Source organism: Falco rusticolus, chromosome 2 (assembly GCF_015220075.1).
Source record: "Falco rusticolus isolate bFalRus1 chromosome 2, bFalRus1.pri, whole genome shotgun sequence".
Classification (NCBI taxonomy): domain Eukaryota; kingdom Metazoa; phylum Chordata; class Aves; order Falconiformes; family Falconidae; genus Falco; species Falco rusticolus.
In genome coordinates this window covers 28,869,158-28,880,169 of record NC_051188.1, presented here as the reverse complement: position 1 = coordinate 28,880,169, position 11,012 = coordinate 28,869,158, and the positions used below count along the sequence as shown (strand labels likewise).

Genomic DNA, 11,012 nt, shown 5'->3' with positions numbered 1-11,012 from the left:
AAAAAAAAATAAAATAAAAATACAAGTCGATGCTAAGGATGATAGGAGATACTGCATTGTAGAGGAGTGGAAAATGGGAGCAGGAGTAGGAGTAGAGAAATAAAAAGGTGGAGTGTAGGAGGAGGGCCGTGGGAGTAGAAAATGAATTGTGGTGCATCCATCAGCATTTTGGCATCGTGGGAGATGAGATAAACTTAATGCTGTCATTTGTAGATGCAGTAAAATTTCTTGTACGGAGCCATTGCTGTGCTGAGCTGTTTTAGGAGGAGGAAGCCCCCCTCCAACAGCCAAATGGATGGTTTGTTCACTGCAGTGTGTCCTAAGCGTGGTCGACGGCGTTTGGGGTGCACTGGGAGAGCGGTGCAGGCGGGTTAGAGCCTGCAGCTCGTGTGACCCTCATACTGTGTATGGCATGCATGCCACTTCGTTGCTTTGACTCTAAAATTGGTTGATGTGAAAGGATTCCGCCCCCAAATACTTGATGGAGAGAGATCCTATGAGGAAAGCAGAGGATGATGTACATGTGGACTGGGACATTGCAGAAGGACTCACTCACTCAGGCGGTTCTGCCAAAGTCGGAGCAGACTGCCTGGATTACTCATCCCAGGAAAGTGCACGGCATCATCTCATCGGCCTTCATCCTTCCTCCAGGCCTCAGCAGACCTGGGCCCAGCCGAGAGCCTGCAATAGTCAAAATCCCCATGGCAGAGATAAGCGCTGCCTGTTGCGTTGTGAGTCACGGGGCCCCACTTGCCAAGCAAATGCAGCATTTTGAAGGCTCTGGTTTAATCAGTCTCTACTTCCACGTCCTCACTCCTCACTGCAATCTGCTGTCTGTACCCACTGCTAAGTTTTAAGCTGCAAGAACATCAGTAACGCGGGGCACAAATGTGGCAGAGCCCTGCCAAGAAGGTGAGGTAAGCAACGGCAACACCACGTAGGGCCAAGAAAGGGCACTACAACCCTTATCCTGCAGAAAGAGCCGGGCTGAGTGATGAACACACCAGGGCTTCCTAAAATTCCCCAGCAGTAGCTTTCTTTGAGGTCAGGGAATAACATCTCTACTTTTGACAAAATAAAAAAGCAAGGAGTGCAAGATTTTAAAAAAATCCTTAGAAGAAAGCCTGGGTAATAAATCCATTTCATTTAGCAGGATGGGTGCCAGTCTGGCTCTTAGGTTTTTTGTTGGTTTTTTCCCCCCCAGACACCAAGGAAAGAAAAAGAAAATGTTTCAGTGTTCTTGGGCACTTCTTTTGTTCTGGCTTCCATTTAAACACGTCAATTCGCTGTGCATCCCTGGCTGCTTCTCACCATTATATAATCTCTGCTTCTTCAAGACGGGGCTCTTTCCCTTATTGCAGGGCAACTACTACACCGAGTTGTGTAATGCTGCTGGATAAAGCTGTTCCAAGCTGAAATGTGGCATGCAAGTTATTAGGCTGGACTTGGACTATTTGCCTTTTTTTTTTTAAAAAAACTGGAAAAAAAAGGGGGGTTTCTAAAATGCATAGGCTAAACAATATAAATTTGTGGGTTAAATCTTTTAAAGAATTTAGAAAACACAGAAATGACTTAAAGGCAAAGCGACTCCGAAATCTGACAAGCAGCCAACCTATAATAAGGTATAATCACCTTTGGCGTTTGGGAAAATAAACATGACAAAACCAGTGCTTTAAAATTTGATCAGTTACTATGCACTTATGCATATGTTGGACTAACTATATGGTTAGGTGTCATCACATGTCTTAAAAAGTGTTTTCATAATAGACGTTATGTATATGTAGATGTATGATCTGTCACTAAATTATATGCTGTGGGCCTAAATCCAGTTTTATACTCTCTCTCCTTCATTATTGTTACTCATTTTCAGGAAATATTTTTATAGGAACAATGAACGGCATTTAAATAACATTACCGCTCTGTGCCTGGGTACAGAGGAGGGAAAAGTAACAGGTTTGCTGGCTCAAGGGTGACAGTTACCCAGCTCCAGCGGTTCTTTGATGGGCAACATCAAATGCCGTGGCTGGCTGTGAATTCTGTGACTTACGAAGGCACGTCTAAAGAATGTTTTTTAAAAGCACTCCTCCTACTGAAAACAAAACAGATTTTCTAAGAAGTTGGGCTTGCCAGTTTGAACAAGGTGTCGAGTCGTGCCTCATCCCTGGGATCGTTTCCCTAGCTTAAGCAAACGTCTCCCTTGTAATTTTAAACGGAGTAACACTCCTGTGTTGCCTCGAACATACATCTCTTTGTATGTTTATGCGCTCGGGTGGCAGAGGTGGCGTGTTCTTTAACTGCCGCCTCTTTGGAAGGGGGGAATACAAGCCTTACTAAATTGTGTGGCCTTGGGGTTTGCCTGGAAAAATATAAGGTTTGTTTACTAGTCGACTTAAAATGAAATTATCCCGAGCTCCCGTGCCTGCCCACGGAATAAAGCACCAGCTCACGGTATGAAAACACGCTCAGCCAAAGGGGAGGTTTATCACTTCGGGAGGCGCAGCCACTTTCTGGCGAGGAGCCGGCTTGGGAGGCAGGGATGGAGGCAGGGAGGCTGTCGCAGCCGCCGGTGCCGTCCCCCCGGGCGCGGGGGCTGCCCGGTCCCCCCCGCGGCGGGCAGGCGGGCGGCAGCGCACAGAGCCGGCGCCGCCGGGCTCTGCTGGGAGCGGGGAGCCGCCCGCAGCCCCACCGTGCACGCTCTCCTAGCCGCCCCCTAACCCCAACCCAGGCGCCCGACGCCCCCCGGGTCGGCAGGCAGCGACCGGGGCGGAGATCCTCCTGGGGGCACGTTCCGTGGCGGTGCCCCGCAGCTCCCCTGCCCCGGCTGCTCCCCGCGCAGCCCGCGGCCGACGGGCGCTCACCCCCCGGCGAGGCGGGGGAGCTCCGGCCCCGCCCAGCCCCTCGGCGGCGCCGGGCCCGGGGCGGCGGGGGGCACGGCCGCCCGCCCGCCGCTGCTCGCCCTCCTCCGCCGCCGGAAAACAAAACCACCCAGAAACAGCACGGGGGCACCGGCACCCTCCTGCCAAACCGGCCCCGCGGCGGGAGGCGGGCGGGCGGCGCGGCGCTACCATTGGCGCGGCGCGGGCCGTCCCTCCCCGCCGGGAGGAGGAGGAGGAGGAGGAGGAGGAAGGCTGGAGGCGGGCCCGCGCGGGGCGGTCGCTCCAGTCGGTGCGCGCCGGGCGGCCGGGTCGCTGCCGTTGCTGCCGCCGCGGAGGGCAGGGAGCCGCCAGCCGGGTAGGGGCAGGGCGGCGGGGCCGGAGCCGCCAGGGGAGTTGGCGGCCGCGCCGTCGAGGCCGCGCCGGTCAGCGGCCGGAGCCTGCATGGGGCGGCGGCGCTGAGCCCAGCCGCCCCGCCGCCGCCGCCGCCGCGCTCCCGCCCCGGCCCCGCCATGGCCGAGGCACCTCAGCTGGTGGACATCGACCCCGACTTCGAGCCGCTGCCGCGGCCCCGCTCCTGCACCTGGCCCCTGCCGCGGCCGGAGTTCAACCCCCCCAGCTCGGCCACCTCCAGCCCGGCGCCGTCGTGCGGCGGGCAGCCCGAGGGGGCGGCCGGTGCCGCGGCCGGTGCCGGTGCCGCCGCCTCGGGAGCGCTCAGCGCCGACTTCATCAGCAACCTCAGCCTGCTGGAGGAGAGCGAGGACTTCGCGCCGCTGCCCCCCGCCGCCGCCCCCCCAGAGGCGGCCGCCTGCCGCTGCGGGGATTTCCCGGCGCCCGAGGCCGGCTGCCGCCTCCACCCGCCGGGACCGCCGCCGGTGCCGCCGGTGCCGCCGCCAGTGGCCGGTCTGTCGCCGGGCCCCGTGGCCGGGCAGCCCCGTAAGAGCAGCTCGTCGCGCCGCAACGCCTGGGGCAACCTGTCCTACGCGGACCTCATCACCAAGGCCATCGAGAGCTCCCCCGAGAAGCGGCTCACCCTCTCCCAGATCTACGAGTGGATGGTCAAGAGCGTCCCCTACTTCAAGGATAAGGGCGACAGCAACAGCTCGGCCGGTTGGAAGGTGAGGGGGGGGTGGCGGGGTCCCCCGTCGGTCGGGGGTCCTGGGAGGCTCGGCTGCGGGCGCCGCACACGCTGCCGTCCGGGCCGGGAGCCGCGGTGCTGCGGGCGGCCGGGCCCGCTCCGTCCCCCGGGCTGCTCGCTGCCCGCCGCGCCGTCTGCAGCGCTCCAGCTCCCTGCCTTGTTTTCTTTTTTTTTTTTTTTTCTTCCTGGAAATTGTACTTTTTTTCACCCTTCCTCGGGGAAAAATCCTAAGGGAAAAAAGCGTTTTCGCCCTCCCCCCGGTGGGGCGCAGGAGGGGCCAGGGCGGCTCTCCGCCTCCCCCCCCCCCCCCCCCCCCGCCCCGCCGAAAGGAAAAGTTCACGCCGTGTCACGGCGCCGTCCCCGGGAAAACGCGGCGAGAGCGCCGCCGCCTCCTGCGCCCCCCGGGGCGGCCGGCCGGGCTCGGGGTCCAACACCCGCGTCGTGAGGGTGGCTGTCGGGCGCTGGTCCCCGGGGGCTTCCCAGCCCCGGGGCGGGTTGGGGCGGGGGCGTGCCGGCAGCCGGCGCGGCGGGGTTTGCCGTCGGGCGGCGGAGAGGGGACAGAAGCAAACAGGGATGGGGAAAGAGCGGGGGCAGGACAAGGGTTGCAGAAACGGCGTGTGTTTAATGAGTAAGCCGCTGTACTTGGCTCGATGGCTTGGTTAAACTTGGGTTGCGGGAGCGCCTTTCTGCTGCAAAGTGCTGGGACAGCGCTGCCTCCCGCAGCCGTAGCGGGGGCAGCGGCAGCCCGCAGGCGGCGGGGGCAGCGCCCAGCCCCGCGCAGGCTGGAGCCGAGCGCCCGGTGCCGCTCACAGCCGGAGCCAGGCCGTGGGGCCAGCTGCCGCGCCCCGCCCGGGGGGGGCTGCGCGCCGGCTCCCGGGGGGCCCCGTGGGCACCGGGTGGCCCTGGGCCCGGCGTCGCTTGGCGCGGGGCCGGGCGGCCGCGCTGGCTGTCGCCCAGCGTGGTGGGGACAGCGCGGGGCCCGTGGCCCCGTCGCCTCCGTGGCCCCGTCGGGTGGCGAACGCTTCGCTGTGCTGGGGACAAACGCTCCTCCTCGGCCTCCGGGAAGGTGTCACCCACCTGTGCCCCTGCTTGCGGCGGAGGCAGGGCGCCTGGCGCCGTGGCACTGTTGCGTGACAGCGTCGGCGGAATGAGCTTCGGCCGCCTGCGTCAGGCAGAGCCTGGCCGCCCCGCCGGGGGTCGGCGGTGGTAGGGGACTGTCACCCTGTCTGCGCTGCGTCTGACCGCGGTTCAGCGCCGGCCGACTGGGCTCCTCGCTTCGCTTTCTAATATCGGTGTTATTTGCCTTTCCCAAACAAGAAAGCGTCGTCAAACCCTGTGTTTATGTATTTTTAATCGCATCTAGTTAGGAATGTTTGTTACCTTTAAATGTTTGTAAATCTACTTCATTTATTTTTTGGAGGTAAGCGATGTCCTGGTAAGGAAATGCAGATCAATCTTGAACTCATTTTTAACCAAAGGCTTTTGAGGTTTTTTAAAGTAATTTGTTAGTTTTTATCATTGTGTTGGTCTGAAAAATTTAAAGGGTATTTGCCTGAAGACATCTTTCATTAAAACCTTTAATAGTGAAATAATTGATAGCTGACAACTTTTAAATACGGTAACTTGTCACTTGAAGATGCTGGTTCTTTTTTTTTTCCTCCAGTGATATGTTAGTCTCCTTGAAAAAAGCAAGATACATCAAGTGCTTTTTTCAGAATGAGTAGAAGTGACCTAAAAAACACAAACCAACCAAAGTAAAATCAAAGACCTCCCAAATTCAAGCAAGCAAAGAAGCTTTGCTAGCCGTGTGACTTACTAGGTGCTTCCTATTTTATTGCTGCTCTTCCTGTGGTGCTTCAGCAAATACAGAAGCCTCGCACACCTCCCTCTGACAGGCTGAGCTCTTCTGTGCCCACATACCTCCGTTATGACGGGGACAGCAGTTACCAATATGTTTTTTGGCTGTAGTACCCTCTGGTAGGGTGCAGTATGTACCCTGCCACTGCTGGCGGGTAAATACACGTGCTCTCCTACCATAGTTAATAGTTGCTGTGTTCTGCATCAGGCACATGTTGCCCAAATCCCTTCCTTTGGCTGCGTCACTGCCAGGCTGCTCAGAAAGTTACACGCTTACAGGTTTTACCGATTTAGCCAGGTAAGTGCAGTGTTCCTTAAACACACAAGTTTAGTTACTGGCAGCCACAGGGTGTCGATGCTATAACTGATCTGGTTGAGGCACGCAGCCCGTTTGCTCGCTCGTCAGCATTTCTCCATGGCTCGGCTTGAGCAGGGATCGTTTTTATTTTTCGATTTGGGAGCTGTTGGTTTGCTTGTGGTCTGGGGGCCGGGAAGCTGTCGTGGGTGCAGGTGGAGGGCTGGGAGCGCAGCCTGGAGTCAGCCACGGGCCCTGGCACAGGAGAAGCATCACTCCAGCGATGAGCACAGATGAGTGGTGGACTTTCCTGCCGACAGAGAGGGAGCGTGGGTTTGCCTTAGAGCCTGGTACCGACTTAGGGCTGGGAGCACATCGTGCGTGTGTGTTCTGCAGGCTGAGGAAGGAGGGGGTGTTGTTTTTTCCGCCCCCCCCCCCCCCCATCCCCTACCCCCCCCCCCACATCCACCCCCCCTTTAAACAGAGCTTCGAGACACTTCATCTTGGTGGAGTTTGCATGTTTGTAAGTGCAGCAAGGCACCTTTTTGAAACGATACACAAAATCTATGAAGTACACAAGGAATTAAAAAGAACGTGCACTTTCCGCATAGCGGCAAGGCTGTGTTTCTCACCCAGAAGATGAGGGCTGACTGCTCTAATGCTTGTGGGTATGTACTGCCTGGATCTAGTGTCTGATGCTGAGCTGCTTTTTAGTTTTTCACTGAATAAAGAAGTTCAGCGGTGTCAGCGTTATCTGTTAGGGGCTCAAAATAGCATCCAGGTTCTTCTGAATAAAAACATTCACATAAAAGAGGCTTTTTAAATAAGGGTAGAAGCCAAAGGTAGTAGCATGAAATTGTCAGTGGTGGCTTATTAAAGGAGGTAAAATTGTGCTCAGTTCTACATACAAAGTTTATTCCAGACTTTCTTAGCCCAAACTCTGCTTTATGAACAAAAGCCCTGTTGAACTCTAGGGGAGCAAAGTCCACATGACCCCCCAGGATGCAGCGGCTATCTTGAATGAGGCACTCGAGATACGCTTTGCCAGACCGGTCATGGTGTTGGTTGTGAACGGGTGCCGAGCGGCCAGCAGAGAAACTCAGCGAAAATGGAGTGACTCAGAGAAAGCTGAAGCAAGAACAAGATCTGTTTCAGAGATAACAAAGAAATCGTTGTGGAAGCTGCATGGAAGAACAAAACCTTTCTCCTAGTAGTAGTCAAGTGAAAGCAACATTTTCCCTTACCTGTGCTAGTGCGGGACATAGGGCTTAAGACAGTCTACAGTCCTCCAAGAGCTCTGCCACAGCTGTAGGTAACTCTTCCTTTACTCAAATCTGATAGCTTTTTGGCTAATCATCATGGATAAAATATAAAACATCTCCTGCAGTGCGCGTATTTCATGATGCCTCTGCTTTATGGCAAGATTGTTGAGATTTATCGTAAAGGAGCTACCAGTTAAGCTTCCTTGAATGGTCTCATCCCTTTAGCCTGCTTTTGAAAATGGGTCCAAATCAAACCCTGTGATTTTTCTTAAACAGAAAACAAAGAGTTTTGGTGGCACTCCTCTCGGGGTGGATGTGGTGTTTATTTTTCACAGTGGCAGGTGTTAAGGTCACAAGGGTATTTACACCTCCTCAGCTTCCAGTCTCAAGGAAACCTGATCCCTTGAATTTATTTGTTACCGTTGCCAAAGGAATGAGAATAGGTGATACCTAACTGCAGAAGGATGAATGGGTGTAAGCCTGAAGGCCTGAGGATGAAACGGGTGTGGGCAGGGTGCTTTGGGTGGCCTTCCCATAGGAATACTCTCTGGTCATGACTCTTACTCTGTAGTGGGTTGGTCTTCGTGCAAAATAAATTCTGGGTTGTGGTGTCTTTGATTCAAAAGCTACATGTAGTATGACATGTTTGAAAGACTGAGAAATTAAGATTAATCTTCACATAAGTTGTCCAAATTTTTTGATTTTACGTCAGTGACCAGTTTAAATTGTGACAATTTATACAATTTATTTGAAGTGAAGTGAGTACATCTTTTGAGGTTTTTAGTGCACATTTTTTTCCTACATGGACACAGCACAGCTGAAGATTGCATTGAAGAATTGCTTTGTATTCCCTCAGTGCTGGTAACATACCTGTAGGCATTTACCTCTGTCGTTTTAGATGCTTCCCTAGGTGATTTGCGGACCCCCTAGCATCATGCATCGTGTCATACATACATACATCACACACGTGCATATGCATATGTAAGTATGTATGTTTGGTTTCCTATTTATGGATTATACCAAGTTAAATGCTATTGCAGTCATACCTTTTTATGTGTGACATTAGTAATAGACTCAACAGCTGGAAGCTCCGCTCTGCAGAGATGCCTGCTTTCAGCTGGGGCACACTTGGAGAAACAGCCGGAGCAGTTCCAGCCTCTGCCCACCCTGTGGTGAGCTTTGCTGTTTCATGGCTTGCGTACCTGCTTGCTGCCACTAGAAAGTCATTCGTAGCAGCCTTCGTTGTCTGTCTGTGATTTTTACCAGCTTGCGTTTTGCTTAGTTTCGGGCACGAAAGTTCAGTTGAACCTTTGCAGGTGCAAGGTGCTCTCCTCGCCTGTGCCCGAGTAACTCACAGCAAAGCTGTATCGCAATGCCAGCCCTTAATTCTTTGTTCCTTTTAAACTTATTTTTGCTTCTCCTTTTATGTTTGCCCTTTTGCCCTCAGCCCTTGCTTGAAGGAAAAAGCCCATTCTGACCTCAAACCTGTGCGTTGCTGCCCTGTTTTTGGGGTGGTGTGTGGGCTTCCCTGGCCCTGTCCGACAGGCAGGCTGTGGCCAGGAGGGATGCTCAAGATGCACCTGCTGCCAGTACCTTGTGCTGTCTGGTGCAACGTGTCCCAGCATTCATCAGTGGGTTCGAGCTTCCCACCAGGGCCTTGAAGTATGTGTTGGAAATACTCTTCATTTTCTTTGCCCGTTTCCTATTTGCTGTGACGTCTATTCAGTTACTCCTATGATTATAGGTAAGATTAAACACTGAAACTAAACACCTGAGTGGCTTTGTATGCTGATGTAATGAACTAAATTTTCCTGAAGTGGCTGACTTTAAAGAACTTCAATACAAAACTGAGGTAACTGCTGTCTTTGCCACCATATTCCTTATGACGGCCTCAGTCACTTCCTTAACATCTTGATTTTTGTATCACACGGTTTCACAAGTTGCCAGTGAAATTAGTGGTTTAGGGAATTGGGGCTTTTGCTGCCTGGGATGGAAGGGGGAAGCAGTGTGGTACAAGGCAATAAAGGTGTTTAGGTAAGGTATGTGAAGGGTTTGGGTTTTTTTTAGTACAATGATCAACAGTAAAATAGGCACAGTTTTTGGTGTTTTAGGTTTTTTGTAAGACTCCAGAAATTATGTACTTCTGAGATGTCTGTTTAGACTTTTTTTCTGTTTCCAAAGCATACTACTACCTAAATATATGCTCCTCTGTTTACACAACTGGTGAGTATTTTGTGAAATGAGTGCTTGGCTTTTGGAACAAAAATGCTGATACATTTTGTAGCCACAGATTTGTGAAATATGTAGGGCTGCGGCTACAGAGATTCAGCATTCAGCCCTTTCTGTTTTGGGAGAAAGTTTGCGTATGAAGCAAAGATTTCAAATGGCACGGGTTTTATAACCTTGAGTAATGAATACTGAAGTAAGACATAGTGAAGGCACTTGGTTAATAGTTTATTGTTTTCCTCTTTCAGAAATACATGAAAGATGGAGATATTTACTTAATTGTCAATTACCATGAAGAAGGAACTTCAGATTCACTGACACTGTCTGCAGATAGTCGTAGTTAAGCATATGGTAGTGCATACTAATATTTTAATGAATTTTGTAGCATTTTGTTTGTAAGTCTGGTTGCCAAGAAGGGTTTTAAATATTGGGGAAACATTTCTGTTCGCGGTGATGGGCTGTATTTCAGAAATGAAGTGCACTGGGAAGAGTCACGTTTTGAAGAGCAGCATCTCTGCTGCTCCATAAAGAGCTTCAGCATGAATTAAATCAATCTCCTGAGGACAAGCGCTATTCACATTTAGGTATTATTTCTAAATATACTTAGTAAAAGTTATTCACGTGTGTTCATCAGACAAAGGTACTTCTTTCCTGTACTGTAGTTTGTGATATGCAGATGTCTTAAGTTAGTTGTGCAGCAGCTGTATCGTGGGGTTTCTTGGTAGGTCTCCACTCCTAATGGAGGAGGTGGAGGAGTAAAAAGAACAAAGCCAGCTGCTTTTGCTGGATTGATGATTATCTGTTAAGAACTTCTTTAGACCTCGTGCTGGATTTCGATAGTGGATACTGATCTTTACCAGATCACTTAAAATAATACTTCAGGAGGCAAATGTATTTAGTTTTGAAGCACTTCTGCAGGAAATGCTAAAGGTTTAGCAATGCTTTGTTTTGTAGTACATGGGACCAGAAGTGGCTAGGTTTAAAAAGGTAGCCACTGAAAACCTCCTGTGACTCTGCAAGCTGCTGCATCAGTCAGAGATGTGAAGTTTGCTGGAGGAGCAGAGGGCAGTGCTCCATTTGCTCAGACAACTTTCTGTTGTTAAAGGCATCTTGCATCGCTGCACGGTATCAATGACGCTATAGTTCTGTTTGAAAATACGTCTTATTCTAGAGCTAATTAAACTTAAAGGTACAAGTCTTCTCTTGTTCTAGTCTTAGAAACCTAATTTTTGGGAATGCTAGGAATCTATGCAGCTGGAAGCTCATTCAGTCCTGTCGCTGCTTCAAGCCAGTGCGCCAGGGATGGCTGTGATTGCATTTCTGAGCAGCCCATGTTTCCCCATGTGCTTCGCTGCTGTGTG

General features: G+C 52.1%; 1 protein-coding gene across 1 annotated transcript in view; it reads left to right on the top strand.

Moving 5' to 3' along the window:
* The first annotated feature begins 3,159 nt into the window (after positions 1 to 3,159).
* The window catches only part of FOXO1 (forkhead box O1), a 67,361-nt gene continuing 59,508 nt past the window's right edge, over positions 3,160 to 11,012 (top strand). The window contains exon 1 of the mRNA XM_037376005.1: positions 3,160 to 3,991. Within this exon, the coding sequence (XP_037231902.1) occupies positions 3,386 to 3,991 (606 nt within the window). The 5' untranslated portion in view covers positions 3,160 to 3,385. The remainder of the gene's footprint in view (positions 3,992 to 11,012) is intronic.